Consider the following 26,753-nt stretch of genomic DNA (forward strand, 5'->3'; position numbering starts at 1 on the left):
AACTATATTATACAGTGTCTTCACTCTCAATGAGCAGTCTGCAGGGGTCCATCAAGTCTACTGATAGTATAACTGGTTTAAAACATTGGCTTTTTTTTTTTTAAAGATGGAAACTTACATTAAGTCCAAATGCTGACACTTATTAACTGTTAACCCTCAGCTAATTGTTTAACCCATCTAAGCCCAGTAGCATCATATGTAAAATGGAGTAGCACAGGACCAACCTCCTAGAGTTGCAGACAGGATAAAATGAGCAAATGATAATAACTCCTATTTACTGAGTCCTCATTTTGTACTAGGTACCGTGCTAAGTGCTTTAAATCACTGGTTCTCAACTGGATGCGATTTTGTCCCCCAGGGACATATAAAAATGTTTGGAGACATTTATGATCATCACAACTGTTGGGCAGGGGGAGTGCTACTGGCATCTAGTGGGTAGAGGTCAGATATTTACAGTAGATGTTTAGAGGCTACTGAACATCCTGCAATGCACAGGACAATTCCTCACAACAAAGAATTATCCAGTCCAAAATGTCAGTGTTTAGATTAAGAGATCCTACTTTAGGGATGCCTGGATGGCTCAGTCAGTTAAGCGTAAATCCGACTCTCGATTCTGGCTCAGGTCATGGTCTCTAGGTTCGTGGGTTCAAGCCCTGCATTGGGATTCTCACTGACCCTGTGGAATCTGCTTGGGATTCTCTCTCGCGCTCTGCACCTCCCCTGTCCTCACAAAATGAATAAAAACTTAAAAAAAAAAATAGGTCCTATTTTAAATGTAACATTAAACCAACAACAGTGCTTTGAGTAGCCAGTATTATGCCCATTTACAGATGAAGAAACAAAGACCTATAATTAGTGAAGTAATCTGCCCAGTATAGAACTTAGGTCTAACAGCCTAAATTCAAACACAAGTCCATCTGTTCACAGCCTGTATTCTTAACCTCTGTACATAATTATAGTGCTTATCCTAATGCCTAACACAGAGTAAGTACTCAATAAATATTAGCTATTGTAATTATTACTAATTAATACCTGGTAGCACGCTATGACGGCTGCTACCTTATACCTAAATCTTTTAAAATTACAAAAATAGAGGACTCCCCAATGGTTGGTTATGTAAAGGCCCCTCCTTCTTCCTTCATCTCTTCCTTTTTCTGGCAAATAAATGTCAGCAATTCCCCCTCTTTAATGATTCACTATCAGCATCCCCTCCTGCTCTTCAATCACAAGGAACAAGACTTTCTAGAGAAAGAAACATTTCCCCATCACCAAAATCATGGGGGTGGGGGTGGGGCTTGATTTAAGGAAGAAAAGTTCAAAGAGAAGTAATCACTTTATTTTTAGTTTAATTATTAATTAGTATATGAAGTAGCAGGATTCATCAAGTTTTTTTTTTTTAATTTTTTTCAGAGAGAGCACAAGTGGGGTGGGGCAGAGAGAAGGAAAGATAGAATCCAAGGCAGGCTCCAAGCCATCAGCACAAAACCTGACCTGAAGCTTGAACTTTGAACTGTGAGATCATGACCTGAGCTGAGATCAGGAGTCGATGCTCAACCCACTGAGGCACACAGGCACCCGATCATCAACTATTTTAAAGAAAAAACAGCCACAGGTTATATTTCCTATAACAAAATCTTCAGATTCCAATACAGAAAAAAGTGATGTATTGATAAATGGGGTAAACACTACATTAACTCCTTTGACTTCCCGACACATAATGGAAATAAAATTCAAAATATGAAATCCTATAACCTAAGCAATAACCATTCTTTTTTTCCCCCTTTAAGAGCCTTTATTTCAATATAAATGCAGCCAAATGATATGGTAACACTGAATAAAAGACTTAGTTATCCAATTTCAAAAGCAATTTGTCTCAAAGAATTTTACACATTAGATTTAAACAGTACCCAGATGGCACAATGATGGTGCTCCACAAATCATTAAATAAACAAATAACAGATTGTTCCTGAATAACCAAACCTCCCAGGACAAGAGGAAACATGTGAAGAAAGATGTAAAATAAAATAATTAATCACAGTTAACAAAGCAATTATCAAAACTGCAAGACCTACTTTCAGTAGTGAAGTGTTTTGAACAAAATGCGGGCCTCAGTAAATTTTATGACATGAACACCATTATACATAAGTACTAGAAATGAAAGTGAACAAACACCTAGTAAGATTATCCTTTCACTATTGTGCAGGTAATCTTAGTATAACTGGGAGTGAGAGGATGAGGATGGTAAAGCAGCTTTAGCTAATTCTGTGCCCATAAAAATTTACAGGTTTTAAGAGTTCTACATCAAAATGCAAACGTTCGGGAGAAGGGAGAGTCACCGAGAAAGCATACCACAGTCACTATGAGAGACAAAAGTGAAAAGTTTGAAGGTAAAGTGACAAAGGGAAAGAAAGGATCTGTGACCGGGTTTTCTCTAAGACCAATAACTATATAACACTCTGCCCCTAAATATTATGTTAGCCAAAAATTGCTATGCCCTTGAAACCCATCTATCTCCATCATTTAAAAGATGTAGTATTTTCTAATTTGAATGCTCATTTTTAAGAATGTCCCCTAAAAATGAGAAAACATATGACTAAAAATTAGTAGCTATATTTCATGATACATGAAAACATCTCTTGTATCTGTTACTTTATAGTAATCTTTAAAATATCCTCACCACATACCTTTAAAAATCCAACTTATTGTCTCACACTTACCTCCTGCAGTTTAGACTGTATCCACTGGCCCAAGAGTGCAAAACTATCTCGAGGACAAACAGCCCAAATCATTGTGAGAAAAATCATACCTAGGAAATCCAGTAAGTGAACCAAGCTAGCCTTTTCTGCCTGAGAATAATCAAAATAATGAAAATTACATTTAATAAATTAAGACACTGTAACCTTAGATTTTCTAGTTCATGATGTGTAATCACATTAAATAATTACATGTTTAAACTTACCTTCACCAACTAAGATCACATGTTCTTTTTCTTCTGTGTGTTTTTCTTTCCATCCCTTGCTTACAGGTATAAACATTCATTCAACTAACATGTACTGAACCACTTACTATCACTCAGATACAATGACAGGTTCATAGATATGAATAGAAGTTCACTAACCTATAGTTCTTATATTAACAAGCATAATAATCTTGTGAGATAGGTACAATTATCCCTCTTTTATAAAGAAACTAAGATGGGAGAAACTAAAAGAGGTGCCAAAATTCACACAGCTATTAGTAAAAGGACAAGGAATCAAACCCAGAAGTTTTAGTTTCTAATGTTATTGTTAAATTTTTTTTAAAAGAAATAAATGTGCTCATTATGCTTATACCTTATACCTTTGGATAGACTAAACACTGCTTAACATATGAAATAGTTAAAACAAGAAAAATTCAGAAAAAAACTGGAAATTTATTTTTAGTAAAAAACTTCTGGACTTCATGACCTAATATATGAAGTATGATTCATTTATGCAAGTTTGCAATTTTATCACTCTGGTATTTCTCACTAGGAAATTGAGTTCTATAAAGTTTTATATTTATAGCACTAACCAATTTTACTTAAAATAGTTGTTTTAAGTAATAATTTCTAAATACAAGTTTAACGCACTGGATTGTTCACATTCCCCATTAAAGATGATTAATAAATGCTGATGATACAGGAATCATTACTTGAACATATGAAACATGGCTGACAACTAAAAACAATCACATGGAACACTTCTCGTAACAATATAATCTGTCCTCACAAAGCATTCTTTGCTTCATTATACAAACTGTGTGTCATGAAAAACAATTATGGAATTATTTTAGCACAAAAGAATAACACTACAAATGATGAAGTCATTATAAAAGAGAAAATCCTTATTATTAATTATTAAAGAATATAATTCTCCATTACATAGTCTTAGAAAACTAAAAAAAAATTTTAAATATGTATTTGTGGAAGGAAGAAAACATGGAGACTGCTAAAAGAGAAAATATAGTGCTGATGATGTCTAAGGCCTCTACAAAGAAATATTAATAACTACTTTCAATTTTTAAGACTGTTATTTTCTTTTTATGTCTTATCTAATTAGTGTTCTGCACTGACAGAGATGACAACAATATGCTGAATGAGACAGTGAACTAGAGGCCAGAGAAATAAAGGTGTATGTAATATGAGTATCTTTTAAATGCTAAAATTAGCCAAAACTGATTTTGCAGTTATGAAGTCTTTCTTGAAAGACAATCTTTTTCGATTGCTTAGATTTATTCTTATATAGATCTATTTAAGGAAAATGTTTTTTTATATTTTCTATAATTCAGAAGAAATAAATGAGATAATTACTGTTTGTGCTTCAGAAAAGCACAACTGTGACCCACCTCAACTTATTAGTACTTTAAGGAATAGACAGAATTTGAAATGACTTTTAAGGAGATTAATAACACTAGCATTTCCATTTAAAGTTAATATTACTTACATTTCTGACATAACATTTCACAATCCTTTCACTATTTACCTTCATGTTTTCAACAGAAAATACACCTCTCTCTAGTTAATGTGGACAAAAGAAATATACTTATTTTTAATAAAAATAAATATATGAATAAACAAATACATTAGCTTTTTGTACTCATACCAAGTCAAACAGATGTGTATTCACAGAACCGTAAATCAACCTGAATTCTATGATCCATTTAAAAAAAGGCTGCCAATACCCAGGTAACTGTGGTAAAAGAAAGCAGGGCTGGATTTGCAAACAGAAGACCTGGGTTAAAGTCCCAATTGGCCAGTTGACCACATTACTCATGTTACTCCAAGTCTTTTTAAACATTAGTTTCCTCATATATAATGTAGGGATATTAAATACATACTTAATGAGGATGGTATTAAAATTATAATTGAGAAGGTATGTATTTAAAAGCTCAGCAAACTGTAAAATGCCAAGGTATCATTATTATTACTCTGCATTAATTATATATGGCATATCATTCTAGAGATTTTCAGAGATGCTCCAAGCCATCTTCTGAGAATGAATAAAAAAGCAAGAAAACTGATTTACCCACTTAAATAGTAATATCACTTTCATATAGTTAACTTTCAGACTAGATTACAAGTATGTTAATAATTATGGAGAGTTTAAAATCTAATTTGAAATAATTAGAGGTTGAGAATAATTACTTTTTAGCAAAAGAGACAGCTGATAAAAATAGTACTTAACAGAAACACTAATTATTCAGGTATCAAATATTAAAGACCATAAAAATTCTCAAAATTAGCCAGTCATATTTTTTCAGGTAACAGAGTAAGTCAACTGCTAAAAACTAAAATACCATCTTTTAAAGAAAAAGAAAACTGAAAAGATTCAGTTTTACAAGATTTAACTTGCACACTTCAAAGCAGTTATTTCAACAACTGAACATTCATCCTAGGTACTTACAGCATGCCCAAGTACTGCATGTGCTATTTCATGGCCCAGAAGAAAGGAAAGTTGATGAATATCAGTTACACTATTTAAAAGCCCAGTGAAGATAAACACTTGTCCATTCTGCACCATAAAGAAAATAATGTAAGTAATTGGAACACCTTCAAAAAAACAAGGATATTGAATTTACGATTTAAAGTTAGATGGGAGAACATTTACTTACTGGAAGCACAAAGGCATTTATATCTGGGGAATCAACCACATGAATAGTCCAATTGATCTCAGAGATCCCTGGAATATCTTTATTGCACTCAATCAAATGATAAACCACTTCTTTAACCATTAGGTATCGGGCATCCTTCTCAGTTAGCATATCATTTTTAAACTCTTCCATCCACTGAAAGATTAAAAAGTCATCTTTATTTTAAGAGAGTTTTAGCTCAGCAAAATGTTTATATTGCTTCATGAAGAGTTAAATGGCTACTTATTGTTGAACATTTTAATTTTTAATTATGTAAAAATCTACATATACAAAACACTTCAATTCTTAAATTTGAATTATTCATGCAAAGGCAATGTGCTTTCTCACAAATGGAATAAATTCTAATAACTAAGATTTTTCATATAAATTGGTTGAAATAAAACTTTCATCTTTTCTATTAGCCTATAAACAAATAAAATGTTTAAATATTATTTCTACTTTCCTAAATATTTTAGAAAACAAAATACTGCCTAGGAAACAAAGATTTCATATAAGGAAGAACAATATAAAAGAAAATTACTTTCATAACCCACTGACTAGAAAAACACCCTATACTTAATTTAAAAAGTTAAACTTCTAAAAAGAAAAGGACATTTTGGGGACACCTGGGTGGCTCAGCTGGTTAGGAATCCAACTTCGGCTCAGGTCATGATCTTGAGGTCAGTGAGTTTGAGCCCCGCGTCGGGCTCTATGCTGACAGTTTGGAGCCTGGAGCCTGCTTTGGATTCTGTCTCCCTCTCTCTCTGCCCCTCCCCAGCTCAGATTCTGTTCTGTCTCTCAAAAATGAATGAACATTAAAAAAAATTTTTAAAAAAGGGCATTTCATTAATTTTAAGTGTTTTATTCACACAGAATGATAGGAAATTACTGAAATTTTAGAACTAACAGGCATGTCATTTTCTCTACACCATGTTGAGGACTAGCCACTGTACGAACACACTTTCTGAAGCTATATTCATGAGAAACCCTTTCAAGTATAGGAAAATTAAGGATGTTCTGAAAATATCACATTAATTTCCATAAAATGTGTAGCTTCGTTCACATATAGATCAAGAAGTTTAGAATCTTCTTCCCTTAGATGTATTAAAAATAGATGATTTTGTAGAATTGAATCTGCAATAGTCTTTATATCAATACCATTTTTTAAAAGCACAAGTCACCAATGTAAATAAACTGAAACAACTATTAACCCATATGAAGGAAATAAAACAAGCAAAATTATATATAATTATAGTACTTTACCATATCCCTATAGGAACATGTGCTTGAATTTTAGTATCAAGCAGGTTATTATACTTGTAGGCTAAAAAAAAGAATATTATGTACATATACATTATTTTTTAAAGCTTCTGAGTGAGACGAATGGTGGAAGATACACAAATTTAACACTAGGCCTATCTCAATCTTTCCAGAACACTCTCCTCAAACCTGCTTCAGACAAGACTACCCTAGAAACATCTCCAATCTCTGTAAAAGCTCTACTAGAAAAGATGCATCTTTTTTGTGAAAAAACATTGTTATTTCTTTTTTAAGGTAACTTTCCACTGACAAATTCAGAAGCTTAACTGAAATAAAAAGACATAAAGACTTCACCAAAGTGGTCAAGTGACACCATGAGACATCAATTCAATAAATACTCATCGAGTATATACTAGGTGTGTGCTCACAACTGGAGAAAGGGTCTGTCCTCAAGAAACTCACTAGTGGTATAAAATGCTTAACCATCTGAGTTACTGTACTTTCTAAAGAAGTAAGGCTTCTTGGGGCTCCTGGGTGGCTCAGTCAGTTAAGCGTCCAACTTTTGATTTCAGCTCAGGTCATAATCTCATGTTTCCTGAGTTTGAGCCCTGCCACAGGCTCTGTGCTAGGAGCACGGAGCCTGCTTGGGATTCTCTTTCTCCCTCTCTCTCTGCCCCTCCCCTGCTTGCACTCTCTTGATAAAAATAAAAAACGTTAAAAAAAAAAAAATGACTTAAGGCTTCTGAATTCCAACTTGATTTTGCATTCAAAAAATATAATTGCCAAAAATGAGGTTCTGGAAAAAATTACCGTATTCTACATTACTTTCAAGGTACAAAAATTCATATTACATATCTACTTATCCAAAAAATATGTATTTTTTTCTACATTGTGCTAGTACTTAATATAAAATGATAAAAACAGACAGGGTCTTGGTTCCCAAAGAGCTTAGTCTAACAAAGGAGACAGATCAATAAAGAAATAATTATGCAAATAACAATTATGTTACCTCCATGATAAGCGATTTAAAGGAAAAGTACAGTATGCAAAGAGAAAATAAAAGCAGGAGACCTGACCCCAATATAGCCAAGCACTGGACACAATTATAAATGAGCTGATTCATAATTCAGTCTGTATGAAGGATTCCCACTAGAGCATAATGTAGGCAACCTGCCTAACCCAGTCTGGATAATCAAGGAAGACTTTCCTGAGAAAGTGACATTTAAGGTGGCATGTGATGAGCAGGAATTAGCTGGATGAATGAAAGGAAATGCAATGTAGGTAGCAGGAACACTAAGTATGCAACTTTGGAGGCCTTTTGGGAAAATGCGAATTTTCTATCAAAGACTAACATAAAAAAGTAGTGCATCTTTCATACTTAAGAAACTTTGCCACTTTGAGTATTATATTAAGCGATCTAATTATAAACAATTCTTACTACTTACTGCTTCATATTCCAGTTCGGATAAAAGTTTGAAATGTTCTTTCCCCAATAATAGTAGCTTATTCCTTCCTGTGATAGGACTCACTTCCAGGTGAGTAAAATAAAACACTACAAAGAGCAATCCAAAACTACTGAAACAAAGGAATAACTTCCATTTATTCTTCCTTAAACTTTCTTTAAATAGTTCCTTCTTGTTAGGAGGAAGTGCCTGCCACCATTTCCTTATGCCCCTAGAGCAGAAAGAAAAATTCAAAGTTCTGACAATAGTATCAGCACGTATCAACAAAACTTAATCTTATACTAGAATTCTATGTCATCAAATACTTGAATTTTTGTGAAATATTTCTCTGTATAGATGAGTTTTCTCCATTTATAAAATTCTTAGCTAAATGATGAAAAAGTAACCAGTTATAAAAATTCTAAAGCTCATTTAAAGTTTCTTCTTATTTTAAAGGTGAACACTAAATGAGTAGCTATTTTACAACTATCACTAGTTAACATTTATTGACTGTTTACCTCATGCAAGCTGCTGTTCTAATTGTTATACATATGTCATCTCACTTCATCTTCACAAAAACCCTGTTACCAAAGATAAAACTGAGACAGAGAGAACTGTCCAAGGACTTGTCCAAGGTTGCAGAGGTGATAAGGGAAAACCAGGCAAGGAAGACCATGTGATCCTAGAGTATGGGTACTTAACTACTTGATAGGGATGATCTGTTCAAATAAACATCTGAGGGGTTACAGCACAATCATCTATACCTGTAACCACAATTCACTCCCCCTGCTCATCAGACTTCCAGCACAGTCTGCCAGTACTTCAGCAAGGTACAAGGGAAACTACCTCAGCATTGATTTTAGAAATAAACACTGCTCACCAGCAGAAACTTCACTATCCCCTCAAGAACATAATAAAGGAAAGGTAATAAGGGCATAAACATCATAAACAAGAAAATGAGAGACTGTATAGTTAACACATGGAGGTCTAATTTCTACCAGGCAACAATACTCCCTGCTGGTTATCAGAGATCACAGACATTTTGACAAGCAATGTTTTCAACAACAAGACAAAATTTTTCCTAGTGAGTTCATCTGTGAAATCACAACAAAAGTTTAAGATATATACATCATTCTCTTGACAAAATCCATCTTACAAAATAACTTCAAGTTATTTTAATTTTATTAAGTGACACTCCTAAGATGCCTCAAAGTGTCCCAACCTGAAAAGACTTAGGCCAGACTATGAAGTATATTTATTTCCCATTTAAAACTTCATATGACTTATCATCTGCCTTCAATGTATGATGAAAACACAGCTTAAAAGAAAATGTTAAGTGATTACAATGGAAACAACCAAAAGTTAAAAATAATATTAAAAAGGATGAGAAAGAGCCATTGGCCTAAGACCCTGGGCTGAGTTATGACAAAGATCCTCTCTTGCACCAGACTCTACTCAGGCTCCCCTGAACTTTTTTCAACTAGGCCTCACTTCTGGACTTCTGTATTCATCTCTGCATTGTCCAGGTTTAGCAAGAATCCTGCTAAGTCAGGTTAAACAGAATTTCCCCATCCTCCGTATCTTATCACCCTCGATACCTGATCGAGTTCCTCATCATTCTCCAGCCTCCAGATGATGTCTGATCACACTCACCTGCCTTCAGCAAGAAGCCTAGTGGGGTCAGGTTAGGGAGAATCCCCACTTATTCCTGATGCTTCGTCTGAGTAATTTTCTATCCACCAAACCCCACCCTGCTTCTCAGCTATAAATTCCCACTTGCCCATGGTATATTCAGATTAACTCTGGTTCTATACTTAGGTCTCTCTTCCCCTACTGCAAAAGTTCTGCATAAATCTGTGTTTACTACTTTAACTGTTGTCTAGCTCTGGTCTTCTCTGACAGTCGTTACCTACAACTAGAGCTAACACAACTGTATATTTTCTGGGTGCCAGTGTCAAATCACAGAAAACTGGGTTGGTTAGTATGAGAGTAAGAGAGCTAGAAAGGCCTTCACAGTCATCAAATGTAAGAATGACGAGACAATGCTTAACTTTACCTTTCTTCATTCTTCATGGAGCAAATAAGAGAAAACAAGATTAATTATGGGGGGAGGTTTAAATTAAATAAAAGGTACTATTTAGCGGTGAAAACATAATTATTATGAAGGACTACCCAAGAGAAAATAACAAAGATGTGATGGAAATAGAACTGAAAAATAAAAGCTAATTAAGCATTAACTTGGCTAGGAATGAGCCTATTCTTAAATAAGTGAACTCCCAGTTTCATGACCCGTTGCCTCAGATTTCGTAAAATAAAAAGTTATGTTTTTAAGTATTGTTCTTACAAACTATACCCAACATTTCTCATTCTTGTAATCAGAAGATCGTTTAAAAAGTGTCCTATATAATTTTTTAAAGATCTCATTTTTATACTATAATATGTAGTAAATTATTTCAAGATTAAATCATTTCTAACAAAACTGGGTAGAACCAACCGTTTGGAAACTTAATTTTGAGCTAAATATGGGAGGGAAATCTAACAAGTTTTCTTTAAAAGTATAGTTTTACAAATACCTTTTTAAGTTTTTTTTGTTTGTTTTTTGTTTTTTTTAAAGCTTTTTACCTGCCTACAATGATTGCAAATAGTTTCTGCACTGGTTTAAGAATAATCAACAAGAGAGGAACCGGAGCGGCTTGAAACCGAGGAGAAGTGTGGAAACTCCTGATGTCTCTCTCTCTCATGCGAAGACACTTTAGGGGACGCAATACTGAGAGAAAAGGAGCTCCTGCAACTTCTTCTATCAGGAGCTGTCTTGAAAAAGAGTCATTCCGTGCACCACATGTTGGGGTAACCATCCAAATTTCTTTATGGCTCACGCTCAAGAGGCATCCTGGTCTTTTGGTATTAAGAGTCCTATAAGAATAAAAATTTTTAGGCAGAAAAGTCAACCTATCACACTGCTGTACTCCCAGACCCTGATACTTATTAACTGTATGAGTAATTTGTACTTGATGGCAGTCTGGTGAGGTGACAGCTAGTGTGTTACACAGTCTCCAGTTGGTCAGCAAATGAAATCGGAAGAAAACACAGTTTCTAGTAGCAGACTGCAGTCCATAGATGAAGCTCATCTTTCTTCTCCTGGATTATCTGGAACACAAAAAATAAGTTATAAATACCTCTGGAAATATTTATAAAACTGTTGCTGTTCAGTTGTTCTTCCCTTGACACATCTCAGACTGAATTATCTTAGGTTTCTGCTCACCAGCCCTATAGCAATGCCTCTCAGCAATACAAACCAAAGAGGTTAAAAAAAAAAAAAAAGTTTTGCTCACTTCTTTTTACTCTACAACATATACTTTAGAAACTTGGTTGTTATTTTTTTCTTCTTCTTTCATTTTTTAGTTTTGCTTGGGGGAAGTCTGTTTTTATTTTAACAGTTAAATTACTGGGGATTAAGAAATGGATTAAACAAACAAAAACAGTCAACTTTAGTAATTGGCAGTAACTAGGAGGCATTACAGAAAAGCATGTAATGGAATAGTAAGATCTAAGTTTTAAAATGTATTTTTTAAAATACAAATTTGATGCAGAAAAGCATTTGACAAAATACAGCATCCTTTCTTGATTAAAAACCCTTAAGAAAGTAGGGATAGAAGGATCATACCTCAAGATCATAAGGGCCAACACAAAAAAAACCCACTACTAATATCACCCTCAGTGGGGAAAAACTGAGAGCTTACCCCCTAAGGTCAGGAACATGATAAGGATGTCCACTCTCATCACTGTTATTCAACATTGTGTTGAAAGTCCTACCTCAGCAATCAGACAACACAAAGAAATAAAAGGCATCAAAATTGGCAAGAAGTCAAACTTTCACTCTTCACAGATGACACGATACTCTGTGGAAAATCCAAAAGACTCCACTGAAAAACTGCTAAAACTGATACATGAATTCAGCAAAGTTGCAGGATATAAAATCAATGCACAGAAATTGGTTGCATTTCTATACACCAATAATGAAGCGAGAAATCAAGGAAACAATCCCATTTACAACTGCACCAAAAGTCATAAAATATCTAGGAATAAACCTAAACAAAGAGATAAAAGATGTATACAATGAAAACTATACAAAGCTCATGAAAGAAACTGAAGAAGTCACACAAAAGAATGTAAAAACATTCCATGCTCATGGTTTGGAAGAACAAATATTGTTAAAATGTCAACAGTACACAAAGCAAGCTACACATTCAAAACAATCCCTATCAAAATAACACCAGCATTCTTCACAGAGCTAGTAAAAACAATTCTAAAATTTGTATGCAACCAGAAAAGCCCCCAAAGAGCCAAAGCAATCTTGAAAAAGAAAACCAAAGAAGGAGGCATCACCATCCCGAACTTCAAGCTGTATTACAACACTGTAATCATCAAGACACTATGGTAATGGCACAAAAACAGACACTCAGATCAATGGAACAGAACAGATCTCAGAAATGGACCCACAAACATACGGTCAACTTATCTTTAACAAAGCAGGAAAGAATATCCCATGGAAAAAAGACAGTCTCTTTAGCTAATGGTGCTGGGAGAACTGGACAGCAACACGCAGAAAAATGAACCTGGACCATTTTCTTACACCATACACAAAAATAAACTCAAAATGGAAGAAAGACCTAAACATAAGACAAGAGGCCATCAAAATCCTAGAGGAGAATACAGGCAGCAATCTCTTTGACTTCGGCTGCAACAACTTCTAACTTAACAGGTCTCTGAAGGCAAAGGAAACAAAAACAAAAATGAACTACCGGTACCACATCAAGATAAAAATCTTCTCGGGGCGCCTGGGTGGCGCAGTCGGTTAAGCGTCCGACTTCAGCCAGGTCACGGTCTCGCGGTCCGTGAGTTCCAGCCCCGCATCAGGCTCTGGGCTGATGGCTCAGAGCCTGGAGCCTGTTTCCAAATCTGTGTCTCCCTCTCTCTCTGCCCCTCCCCCGTTCATGCTCTGTCTCTCTCTGTCCCAAAAATAAATAAACGTTGAAAAAAAAAATTTAAAAAAAAAAAAGATAAAAATCTTCTCCACAGCATGGAAACAGAAATAATCAGCAAAACTAAAACGCAACTGATGGAATGGGAAAAGATATTTGCAAATGGCATACCAGATAAAGGGTTAGTATACAAAATCTATAAATCGTTTGTCAAACTCAACACCCAAAAACCAAATAATCCAGTGAAGAAATGGGCAAAAGACCTGAACAGACACTTCTCCAAAGAAACATCCAGATGGCCAACCAACCCATGAAAAAATGCTCAACATCACTCATCATCAGGGAAATACAAATCAAAACCACAAAGAGATACCACCTCACACCTGTAAGAATGGTTAAATTAACAAGTGAGGCAACAACAGGTATTGGCGAGTATGTGGAGAAAGAGGAACCGTTTTGCACTGCTGGGGGGAATGCAAACTGGTGCAGAAAACACCGCACTCTGGAAAACAGTATGGAGGTTCCTCAAAAAATTAAAAATAGAACTACCCTATGAGCCAGCAATTGCACTACTAGGTATTTAACCAAAGGATACAGGAGTGGTGATTTGAAGGGGCACATGCACCCCAATGTTTATAGCAGTGCTATTGACAATGGCCAAAGTATGGAAAGAGCCCAAATGTCCATTGACAGATGAATGGATAAAGAAGAGGGGTGCCTAGGTGGCTCAGTCAGTTAAGCATTGGACTCCAGTTCAGGTCATGATCTTGCAGTTCACGAGTTCAAGCCCCACATCGGGCCATTTGGCTCTGTGCTGACAGCTCAGAGCCTGGAGCCTGCTTCAGATTCTGTGTCCCTCTCTCTACCCTTCCCCCGATCACACTGTTTCTCTCTCTCTCTCAAAAATAAACATTTAAAAACAAATATGTGGTATATAGATACAATGAAGTATTACTCGTCAATCAAAAAGAATGAAATCTTGCCATTTGCAACAAATTGGATGGAACTAGAGTGTATTGTAAGTGAAATTAGTCAGAGAAAGACAAATATCATATGACTTCACTCGTGTGGAATTTAAGATACAAAACAGATGAACATAAGGGAAGGGAAGCAAAAATAATATAAAAACAGGGAGGGGGGACAAAATACAGAAGACTCTTAGAGAACTGAGGGTTGCTGGAGGGGTTTTGGGTGGGGGGATGGGCTAAATGGACAAGGGGCATTAGGGAGGACACTTGCTGGGATGAGCACTGGGTGTTACACACAGAGGATGAATCACTGGATTCTCCTCCTGAAATCATTATTGCACTCTATGTTAACTAATTTGGATGTGAATTTAAAATAAATACATATTTAAAAAATAAATATAAAATAAAATACAAACTTGATCCTTTCACATATAATCCTGGCACTTTTAATTGGGGTCAAGATGGAATAAGAGGAACTGAAAACAAGTGAAAAAACAGAATAAATACAACAATGGTTTCAAAACACTGGACATTAGGCAATGAAGAACAAGTGACGCCTGAGAGATGGGAAATAAATTAACTGAGTCCTACAATTGCCCCAAGTTCCTGCCTGGAGAGTTTCCCGGCCACTATGCAGAGAGGGCAAACCTAGCACAGCCCACAAGTGGCCCTAAATCGGAGAGATGAAGCTGGGAGTTCAAGTAGGCCATAGTAGCTAGACCTCGCAGAGCACAGTATGCGAGAAGACAGAACTGTGCAGAAAAAGAACTCCAGAGTGTGTCCTGCAGAAAAATCTGCCTCCTATATTCAGCTGAGTTCTGATCAGGGCACTCATGTGAGGAAAGTCCTTGGAGGTGGGAAAGAATCACCTGACAGGATTAGAGGAGCAACATGCAGGACTTATGGAGCATGGAGTATCCGGCCTATTTCCACTCTTCAAAACAGAAAACCTTTTAACTCATGGGGCACTGCGTAGAGTACTCAGAGGGTTTTGCCTCATTAGAGAAAAAGTAGTCCTAGAATAAAAGTTACTCTAGCCCTACCTAACAAAGATTAAAGGCAATACTCAACAAGATCAAACTGTTTCTAAGTAACTAAACCGCATTCTAGAAAAAAGCTCAAAAACAGTTGTTAAGAATACAAAAATATCCACCACTTAACAAGGTACAATTTATAATTAAAAATTGCCAGGCAGCAAAGATGCAGGATATGTAAACCTTAATTAAGAAAAACACTAATAAAAACTAACTCTTAAGTAGCATGAATGACAGCATTGACAAAGATATTGAAGTGCTTATTATAACTATATTCCATGTGTTTAAGAAGCTAAAGGTAATTTGAGAGTGTTAGACATGGAATATGTTTTTTTAAAAGACTTACATTGAACTTCTAGACAAGAAAACTAGTGTCTTCTATGAAAAATACACTAGATGAGACTAACAGCAGATTAGATATTATAACAATGAAATAAAGACTTGTGAATTTGACGGATCAATAGAAACCAAGAAAACCAAAATAGAAAACCAAGAGAAAAAATGCACAGAGCATCAACAAGGTATAGGATAACTCAAGCAGCCTAACATATGTATAACTGGAGTCCCTGAAAAGTGGGAAGGCATGGTAGGTAGACAATAAAAAGAAAAAAGAATGGCCAACATTTTCCAAATTTGATGAAAACTGTAAACCAACAAATCCAACAAGTTTAAACACACACACACACACACACACACACACACACACAGTAAACACAAAGGAAACTTACTCCAAGGCATATCCTAGCTAAATTTCTTAAAACCAATTGAAGAGAAAATCTTAAATTTCACATTTTAGATGAAATGGATCAACTTCCTGAAAAACACAAACTACCAAAGCTAACTCAGAAAGAAATTGATCTGAACAGCCCTATATCTATTATTTTAATTTAACTTACAGTTAAAAACCTTCCCACAAAGAAAGCTCCAGGCCCAAATAGCTTCACTGGGGAATTCTGTCAAACAGTTAAGGAATAATTAAAAATAATTCTATTCAAACTCTTCCAGGAAATTGAAAAGAAATGAATAATTTGCATTTCATTCCATAAGACCAGCATTACCATGCATGATACTAAAGCCAGAAAAAAACTTACAAGACTATAAAGTACTATCTCTCATCAACACAGACAGAAAAAATTCTTAATATTTTAGAAAATCTAATTCAACAATACATATAAAGACAGTACATCATGACCAGTTGAGGTGTGTCCCAGGAACGCAAGGTTGAAAGAAAAATTCAGCAATCAATGTAATCCAACCTATGCACTGAAAAAGAAACACCACATGATCATCTCAATACAGAAAAAGCATTTGATAAAATCCAACACCCAACCCTGACAAAAAACTCTCATAAACTAGGACATCTACAGAAAACTATAACAGCATATTTATTGGTGAAAGACTATACTTTCCTCCTAAGATCAGGAGAAAAGCACAGATGTTCACTCTCACCACTTAAATTCAATATTATACTGGAGTTCCTAATCAATACAATAGAATTAATACATACATAACTAAATAAATGACATCCAGACAAGAAATATAGAAGTGGTCTTTATGCCTATACAATAGGATCATCTCTGTAAAAAATCCAAAGGAATCTACAAAAAAAGCTCCTACAATGAGTTTAGTTAGGTGTCAGGATACAAAAGCAATATACAAAACAAATCTTATCTCTATATACGAACAAGTGATAGAAGCCAGACCTTACTACCGCCAAAAAAGTGCATACTCTATGATTCCAGCTCTATAATATAAACTGTACAAAATGCAAAGTAATTATACTTACTTACAGAGAGATCACTGATTGCCTGAGGATGGGAAAATAAAGAGGATCAGGAGAGGGATTATAAAGTTTTGGAGGCAATGAATATGTTCACTATTTTGCTTGCGATGTAGGTTTCACAGGTGTACACAGAGGTCAAAACTTATACTATATAGCTTACGTATGCATAATTTATTTTATGTCAATTATAAATCAATTAAGCTGTTTTTCAAAAGATACTAAAAACAGGTAACAATCAAATGCAATGTGTGAACTCTGATTAGATCTTAGTTTGAAAGAAAAAAATCAGCTTTGGAAGACAACTGGGATTAATGGGGGAATTCACATATAGATTTGCTTTTAGGTTATTTTAGGTAAGTATTGCTTATTAGGTTATAATGATGTGGTTATGCAGGTGAATAATTTATACCTGAGATACTTGCGGAGGTATCTCTTTATGATGAATAAAACTTACTTTCAAATTGTATCTCACACACACACACACACACACACACTTACATAGGACATAAAGCCAATGTAGTAAAATATTAACAATGGTATCTAAGTCCTGGTTATATATATGTTCATTAATTTTTTTTCAATTCTTCTGTTTCAAAATCTTCATAATTAAAGTTGGAAGAAAATATGTAAATCTAACTCAACCTAGACTAATACAATATTATCTAGAAAAATAACTTCAGAAAATCAGTTTTAATAAACAGTATTACCCACATCAGACTATTTAAAAGTTACTAACATTTTTTATATAACATTCCACCCTTGCATATAACATAAAATGTGAATAAAGGGCATGATAAGTAAATATTAACTGCAAGTTAACCCTTTTGGAATTACTACCAATTTTAAATCAGAGTCCACATTTAATACATAATAATCTGATGTTATTAACAAAATACTTTCTAGTTTTTTTTTCCTTTTTTAAACCAAGATGAAAGTAGTAAAATAACTGAAGTCTAGAAATCATTTCAAAATTAGTATTTGAGTAACCAGTAAGTTTCTTCATTGGCTAGCTGGCTTGTGAGTTACAGATGCAGCATGAAATTCAGTCCCTGCCCTCATGGATGTCATAATCTAGCTGGGGTGGGGGGTGGGGGGGAATGTATCTAAGTAAGACTATTATGGAATAATAAAATACAGTTCCTTATTAAGCATTATGCACTGTTATGAATTTTTAAAAAAGAAAGGACTTCCATGAATAGCACAATAGTTCAAGGCAACTATTGTTTTTTATGCTGTTTGGGTAGATGCAGAAAAAAAAAGTTTTTAAAGAATTGTTTCAAATGGGGAAGTGTACTTAATTAAGGTTTAACAACAGAAAGTCTTTTGCTAGAAGTCATACTACAAAAACAACACAAACCCACATTCTTTACTATAGGAGATAAGCTTCAAACACTTGTCCAATCACATGCCCACTTTCTAAGGGCATCCTATAGCCTCAATTTAAGGGATAGGCCCAGACTGTCAATCTTCCCCAGAGACCCCTTCCACTGGCCACAGAGCCAGGCGTGGACATCTGACACTGACAAGACTTTTGGTGAGGCAGTATCAGGCAAAGAAGTACAAGGGTATGTATAATTTGGGGCTGTACTTGGTGCTACACAAAGTAGCACGCAAGCAAGAACCGGGAACCAAAACCCTTGCAAAAGAAGTGGATCAAGAGAAAGGACGATGGAATCGATCAATGTGCAGAAAGTAAAAGATCATGAAGCCTCAGGGAGAGAAAGAGAAAGAGAGGGGGCAAGACTCATACCCTCCCGGTTCCCAAGAGTCCACTGTACTTCCTAAATTTAACTGAGCTACATGAGCTTTTACTCTATCCCTAAAACAATTCCCTCTCTTTAAAGGGAAGAGTATCTCATGAATAAATGACCTCTGACTTAAGAGGTTACGAGGTATAAAAGTCACACATTTCATACATAAGCTAATAACATTTTAATATACATGCTGTTTATTACAACTGAGGGTTCCTTCTATACTTTGCAAAGCCAAATTCCCGATTTTCAACACTGAATCAGTTCCAGATTAGTAGTGGATTATCTCTGCAGTGACTTTATCATACAACAGATCTCAATCCACATTAAATCCGTCGTGTCAATTCTGCCTCCTTAATGTCTCAATCTAGCCCTTCCTGGGCTCTGTGGCCTTAGGCTGTGGATGGCTACATAACCTCCAATCTCTGCCCATTTTACCACCAACTCCTACCCCTCCAGTTCGTCCCCCCCAAACAAGAAGTAAAGCTATCTAAAATACAAATCAGACAACAGAATCCTACTCCCACAACTCACATAAGCCCTACATTGCTAAATATAAGGCAACCATTTTTTTTAAAAAAATGGAGATTTGTATAATGACAAAGATATACAAATCTTAAAAATAATAATACTACTTGCCAAAATTCTGTATATCAGGAATGGCAAATTCAGATGTGTAAACCAGCACTGCACAACAGAAACTTCTGCAGTCATAGAAATGTGTCTTCATTGTCCAATGTGCTAACTTCTACCTATGGCTACTGAGCACTTGAAATGTGGCTGGTGTGACTGAGCAAAAGAATGTTTTAGTGTTCACTTATTTATTGTAAGAGAGAGAGCATGTGCTCATGCCTGAGCAGGGAAGGGGCAGAGGGAGTGAGAGAGAGAATCCCAAGTAGGCTCTGCGTTGACAACAAGGAACCCAACGCAGGGCTCAAACCCATGAACCATGAGATCATGACCTAAGCCGAAACCAGATGCTCGACCGAACTGAGGCACCCAGACACCCCTTTAGTTCATTTTAGCTCATCTAAAACAAAATGGCCATAGGTGACTAGTGGCTATTGTATTAGCCACAGTGCTAGTCTGTAGAGTCCAGGCAAAGCCATCCTGACATAAATGCAGATTCATGCCTATCTAAAGAAGATGCAACAAGTGTAATGGAATTTGAACTTAGTGTTACCAAACAGTTCAATGTTTTCAAGAAAAGCAAGCAATTCAAACTTTATGTGGAAGTTAGCAGTTTTAAAATGCTGGCAACCAACTTAAAACAAAAAACAAACAAAGCTTATTAACCACCTTGACCAAACCAACATACACAAGACCCCATTCAGTTTTCCATCTAAATGATGTCATTCATTCATTAAATATTTAATGAGCGCGTCCTACATACCGTATCATACCATTCTGGATGCTGGAGATAACCACAAAAAAAGAGACAAAAATCTCTGCCCAATTTGCAGCAACAGTAATGCTGCAATATGCTAACATACACAAATACAAATAAATCTAAAGCAACACATAGCAAACTATTCATAGTGGTTATTTTGAGTCACTGTAAAGGATTTTCATCTCACGTATTTCTGTGCTGTTCAAATTTTTACCAGGTGTATTATTTTGTAAGCCCCAAAACTAACAACTATTTTTGTAATTCCCAACGGTTTCCGTGGGCTTCAATAAACTCCTGCATATGAAAGACCAGGCCTCTCCTGATGCCACCTCCTACCATTTCTCCAGCCACCTTCCCCGGCTGTCCTTCACCCATTCCTAAGCTCCAGACCCACTGATTTACTTACACCCCTCAGAAAACCTCTCATCTCTAATATCTATACGCATCAATTGCACGGCTTAGCTCTGCGATTATAGCAAGCAAAGTCTTGCTCATCTCTCATGACTTATGTGAAATTAAAAAAAAAAAAAAATTCTGACACAGAAGGTACAAGCAAAAGCCCCAAACATTACATGAACATAAGTAAAAACATTATCACTGACATCACTGACAATAAACTGTCATTTTGAACAGAAATGGAGCCTGATATTTTGCAATCCCTGGCTTATCCTTGAGAAATGGTAAAAAAAAAAAAAAAAAAATTGGGGGAAGAAACCTATTTATACATTTCACAGAGCCAACGCTAGACTACACAGAGCCTAAGAAGGATTCAGGGCTGGCCTATCCTCTTCAAAGAACTAGAGCAGGTCAACAAACATGGCTGGCAAACTTCAAGGATTACTAAATTAATGATGTGAGAAAATTAAGCAATTTGGATGGTTAGCCTCTAAGACCATTTCAGATCCTTAATTCTTTAAGCACCATCTCAGAATGAGCAAGTACAGCACTCACTGGCACTCACAGCTGAAGCCTGGAAGACAGTTTTAACAACTCTGCTGAAAATGACTATTTCTTCTCTGGTTTCTATGGAAACAGCCGTCAGGTTGGCAAAAATAGGACATGTACTTTAAAATAATCATTCAAGCAAAGTACACACATGATGGAAGACTTAAAAAAAAAAATAAATTGGAAGGCAACAGCCTTGGTTCTTAAGCTTCCAAATGTCAGACTGCATGCACCCCGTCACCACGGCTGAGATGATGGATATACACCCGCTGCATTTCAGCGAGGGATACACGGTACTGGTTGGGGTCCCTACGGTGGATCAATCCCTGAATTCCAAATGAGGTCTTTTCGTCGCCCCGGACTAAAATTGCTCTTTGAGGACTGCATGGCACAATAAAACTGTTGCTCAGCTTTACACAGGCAAGTGACATTATTTAAAGAGTATAAAAAGCTCTTTTTGTAAACAAGTTTATGAAGAAAGTATCAAAACGCCTTTGCAGTGGTTAGACGGGAAATGTTGGGTTCTTCATTGCAGGGTTTAGGTAGGAAAACTTATGTTGTCTACTTTAAGAGGGAGGAGGAAAGAGAGGGACTGCCTCTCAAGTTGCTGTAGGCGGTTGGAAGCGGTTTTGCACGGGTGAAGGTGTCGAAGTGAGGCACACCGTGCCGTCCGCGTTAATAAGAAATACTACTTTAAAAAAGGAGCTGCCAAAGAGAAAGGATGAGGGGAGAGGGAGGTATCTTCTCGGAAACCACATCCACCTGCTAACTAGCAACTTCCCGGCCGGCAGAGTAGCACCCTGGGGTCCCTGCACTCCACGCCGGGAGCGGGGGGGGGCGGGGAAGGGAGGGATGAGACACAACTCTCCCGTACCCCTTTTCCACTCACCCCTCTCCCCCGGCTCTCCCCAACCCTTTCCCACACACACCCGGCGCCCCTCCGTCCCTTCCCCCCAGGCCTCGCCCCCCACTCCCCTCCCCGTGCTCACAGGGCTCCGCCCCTCACCCCGGCGCCCCTCGAAGTTCTCGCACTCTGCCCCCACCCCTGGGCCCGGCCCAACTCGTAAAAGGGGGACAAAGACGTCCCCACAGGACAGACCCTAGCAGTGGCGAAAGCGAAGACGACTCTTCAGACCGGCCCTTTGCGCAAGCGCATACCCCATCCAGAAGCCCCGCCTCCTTACTTCCTGCCCTCTGCCCGGTCCTTGGCGCCTTTTGCTCCGCCCACAGCGGGCAGTCGACACACCCGCCCATAATCTTCCTTCCCGAGGGCCGCAGACCGGGAGCGGACCGTGGCGCTCTCACGCCCCCGTGTGGCTATAGGAGGGACGTGGCTGCGGGCTGTGCTGTTTGCCTGGCACGTCTTCTTCACTTACGTCCTTGGAACCTGATTTGGCTCCTCTAAAGAATGATCCAGGCAAGGCTGTGACCGCTGAAGATTCTAAGGCAGTGCTGGCCAAAAGAAAAGAGATTCTAGAGGGTTTCTGGAGCCCAAAGACTAAGGTTTCTTGGTTTTAAAGTTGCAGTGCTAGAAGCAGTCTTTGGAGTGTGAGAATTTGCTTTCACCTGACTTTCTGGAATGGCACAGTTTAAGAAAAATGAAGCATAACCTGAAGCATCTAGAAGTTAACTGAAAAGAGCTGGCTACAAAACAACGGGTATGGTATGTCTCATTTATGCCACCAGAAAATATTTATCCAGCACCAAGTGCATCTTTCATGGAGCTTATATCACAGTGAGGAGATCTAGGCAATAAGCAAGCAAACAAGCAAATAAACATGGTATCAGATAGTGATATGATTCTGTATTAGTTTGTGATATTTATATTCTCTGCACAATGAAAAACATCTTAAAAGATATAAACACTATGAACAATTTTACGTGTCGCTTTCACGGGATTATAAGCAATGTTTTCTTTCACCTTGCTTATTTGTGTTTTATAATTTGCCTTTTACTTTGAAGGAACTATCCTGGCAGATCCCTGACCACTGGTTCCCTAACAACTCAAGTGACAGGTCTCTGAATCTTCATGGGTTTATGTGAAGTGCGTGTATCTTTCCAAGGTCTCCAATGTACTAGCTATCTCTTGCTCAACATGCCTGATTAGCATGCTGTTATCAATATAACAGATAGGGTTATACTATTAGCATGCTGTTATCAATAGAACAGATAGGTTCTCTGGGATGTCCAGGTGGTCCCGATCCTTTTGGACTGTGTTATGACAGATCGCAAAGATGGCACAATGACTATAATCAAGTCTACTACATGATTACATCTTCAGTTGTCTATAAACCATTCTCCTGGTTTCTGAAGTGGCCAGACTGGCAAATTAAATGGAGACATGACAGGGACAACTACTCTGTATCTATTAGGTCTTTAATGGTGGCATTAATCTCTACCATCATCGTCCTAGCCCCTTGGATGAAATATTGGTTCTTATTTATTATCTCAACTCGGTAAGGAAGGGACAGTTTTAGTGGCTTTCACCTGGTTTTCCTCACCATGAGAACTCAAGGCCAAAGACCTAATGTGGAGCTTGCTCTCAATATATACTCCCAATTATGCACTCAGGGACTGAGGAAAGACTAGTGGATAGGTCCATGCTCCCATGGACTCATTGTAAACTGGATATTATACAGACCTGTGCTCATTACCTGACCCCCATAAGTCCCCACTCTTAAAAAGAGGCCATGATAACACTTTGAGTTTCTGGGCAACAAGATCCTCTGGACTCTGCAAAACTTTTGGGTACTTCTCTTTCCCTAACATATAGTTGGCTGTGAAAATGGCCATAGGCCACAGAGTAATCATTGCAGTAATATCTGTTTCTGTGTTGCAGGGTTCTTCTTCTTAGGGAATGGATTCTTCTCAGTCAATGGATTCTGTGGTCCAGGTCTGAAGATTGACTCAGATCTGAGAACTGTACAGGAAGTGCGACTTTTGTATTAAGGCAACCACCCTCTGACCCCTCTTCTGCCATTCTTGCCTTCTTCTGGTTATAGATATCAAGCAGCACCCTATTGGCTGCCCATCTAGTTTTCCCCTATGGACACCTTGTACTAATAAATACCTTCACAGCACCTGAGGGTCAAGTACCCGTGCAGCCCCTCTTAACTTGCCAGCTATTATAGTAATTACAGCCTCCAGGCTTCTGGTGGTTAAAGTCACCACCTAGCTTCTATCGCTTCGGGATGCTATCATTACCCTAGAGACTACCCTAGCCCCCTCTGAACTTCTTAGTGATGCTGGTATTTCTCTCACTAGTGCATTTCCCATTGCCATTGAGTATGGCCTGTCCTTTGGACCTCCTGTGGAGCATAACCCTCTGTCTGACCTTTTGATTCCACACAATAAATCCTTCGAGCAAGCTCACTTCCCTCAGGACCTCTTTTCTTCCCCTACAGTCTGCTAGGGCAATTCAGCTGCCTTCTTCCCTGGAGACTTCCCTGGACTGAGGTTGATATAACTGGCCTCATCAAAGAATATGCCTTCTCCCCAGGAAACAGCATGCATTCAGTGACTGATGTTTTTTATTTTTTTTAATTTTTCCTTTCCTATTTGAGTGTGTGTGTGTGTGTGTGTGTGTGTGTGAGAGAGAGAGAGAGAGAGAGAGAGAGAGAGAGAGAGAGAGAGAGAATCTCAAGCAGGCTCCATACTCAGTGTGGAGCCCAGTGTGATCCCACCCTGGATGGGATCATGACCTGAGCCGAAATCACGAGTTGGATGTTAACCGACTGAGACACCCAAGCGCCCGCAGTGACTGATTAATTTAGGAGATATAAAGGCCTGGCCCCTGTGCCTCAATTGAGGACAACCCCATAAGGCCACCCCAGCTCCAGAGCTCTCCCTAGGATTGGTAAGAAGAACCACTTCTCCCTCTGCCCAGGCCTCTGTCCCTTATTCACTTATAGGTGTTGTCCCTGAGGACCCCTCCACTGCACCCCAAAAACCCTGAACACAGAGACTCAGAGTCTGTTTCCAGGGAACCCAACCCAAGGTAACTCGGGTTTTCTCCAGAAGTGGAAGCTGCTTGGATACAGAAAGACTTTCATTTATACCTCCCAGAGGAAGTACCAGAAGCTGGATACTGAGTAACTCTGAAGAATTGTGAGGCTTGGCTTGTGTTAGAACCGGGTGTAGACAGAAAGAAGCTCAACAGATAGCACAACTCTGCTGATCTCAGTTCAAGTTGAGAGCCACACAAGATGGCCACAGGACTTGAGAAGGGTCACAAGTTTGGTAGGCTGTAATGGACAGGTGGTTCCTTGACTGAAGTGGCCTTTCATTTTTCTTGAACATGTGCCAGGCATGACTGTTCCAGATGTTGGAAATGACTGGTTCTGGGTCTGAAGTCACCCAACATAGACAACTGCAGCAATATAAACAACTGCCTGTTCTACTCCAACAAAAAGTAGCTCAGCATTTTCTTCATCCTTGGGCTTGACTGGCTTTACTTTCTTCTTCTCTCAGGCCAGCCTTCTTCCCACAGAACATGAACAGACATGTCTTTAATTTCTTTTCCTTTTTTTTTTTTTTTTTGGGCTTGAAAACAGTGGTCACACCAAGTTCTAGTGTGTTATTGCCACCTGAATTGTTATGCTCTAGCTCATTGAGTGGTCTCCCTGCCTTCACCTCATTCCACTTGTCTAACCAGCAGCCACCTGGACCCAGGTCCTGAAGCTGAAGCCTAGATGATACAATGTGGGTCAACAACTCCAAGGCCACAGCTTGGACACAACCTTGCTCGCTACCCTGGGATGAGTTTTCCAGAGATTCCAGTTGAGCACTTTTCTAAGAGTCAGCACAAACTATTACTCTTTTATTACAAAAGTAAACCATTTTTTAAATATTTATTTTTGAGAGAGAGCCAGAGCATGAGTGGGGGAGGGGCAGAGAGAGGGAGACACAGATTCCGAAGCAGGCTCCAGGCTCTGAGCTGTCAGCACAGAGCCTGACACGGGGCTCGAACCCACAAACCAGGAGATCATGACCTGAGCCGAAGTCGGACACTTCACCGACTGAACCAACCAGGCGCCCCAAAAGAAAACTATTAATACCAAGAAAAATGACACAAAAAAGAGAAAAGTACCCTTAACCCACTACCCAAAGATAATTAATCACTGTTAACATTCAGATATGCCACTCTCTTGGAAGTCAAGATTAAAATTAAGTATTTAAAACTTGGATAGAATGAAAGGTTTCTCGCTGTCCTTTTAATGTGCAGTCCTTTGATTCTTAACCATGTAAACATTTTCCCATGCTTATATGCTTTTCGGATTTCTTCTTTGGCAAATCTCCTGTCCATGCCCTCAACCCATTTTTCTATAAAATATTCCTTATTATCTTATGGTCTTACAAAAGTACTTTACATAGTTAAGAATTGTCTGCCGTTTGCATAATAAACATTTCCCCTGCTTGGCATCTGTCTTTCAACTTTGTTAATTCGTGTAAGCGGATATATGTACTTTAAAAATTTTTTGGTATACGGGGCGCGTGGGTGGCGCAGTTGGTTAAGCTTCCGACTTCAGCCAGGTCACGATCTCGTGGTC

The 26,753-nt window shown here is 37.7% G+C and overlaps 1 protein-coding gene across 7 annotated transcripts in view; it reads right to left on the reverse strand.

Moving 5' to 3' along the window:
• Window positions 1-22,396, reverse strand: part of OMA1 (OMA1 zinc metallopeptidase) — a 173,575-nt gene extending 151,179 nt beyond the window's left edge. For 4 of the 7 annotated variants that reach the window (XM_045035917.1, XM_019837106.3, XM_006934772.4 and 1 more), the window contains exons 1-6: window positions 22,304-22,396; window positions 10,974-11,498; window positions 8,355-8,583; window positions 5,632-5,805; window positions 5,424-5,531; window positions 2,718-2,846 (exon numbers count right to left, since the gene is read on the reverse strand). In XM_045035917.1, coding sequence (XP_044891852.1) covers window positions 2,718-2,846; window positions 5,424-5,531; window positions 5,632-5,805; window positions 8,355-8,583; window positions 10,974-11,479 — 1,146 coding nt within the window. In that variant the 5' untranslated portion in view covers window positions 11,480-11,498; window positions 22,304-22,396. Of the gene's footprint in view, window positions 1-2,717; window positions 2,847-5,423; window positions 5,532-5,631; window positions 5,806-8,354; window positions 8,584-10,973; window positions 11,501-12,091; window positions 12,152-22,210; window positions 22,232-22,303 lie in introns of those variants that run through there. The other 3 variants (XM_003990140.5, XM_019837105.2, XM_019837107.2) reach the window with 3 other exon arrangements.
• Window positions 22,397-26,753: the final 4,357 nt, after the last annotated feature.

The sequence above is a fragment of the Felis catus genome, chromosome C1 (genome assembly GCF_018350175.1).
Source record: "Felis catus isolate Fca126 chromosome C1, F.catus_Fca126_mat1.0, whole genome shotgun sequence".
NCBI lineage: Eukaryota > Metazoa > Chordata > Mammalia > Carnivora > Felidae > Felis > Felis catus.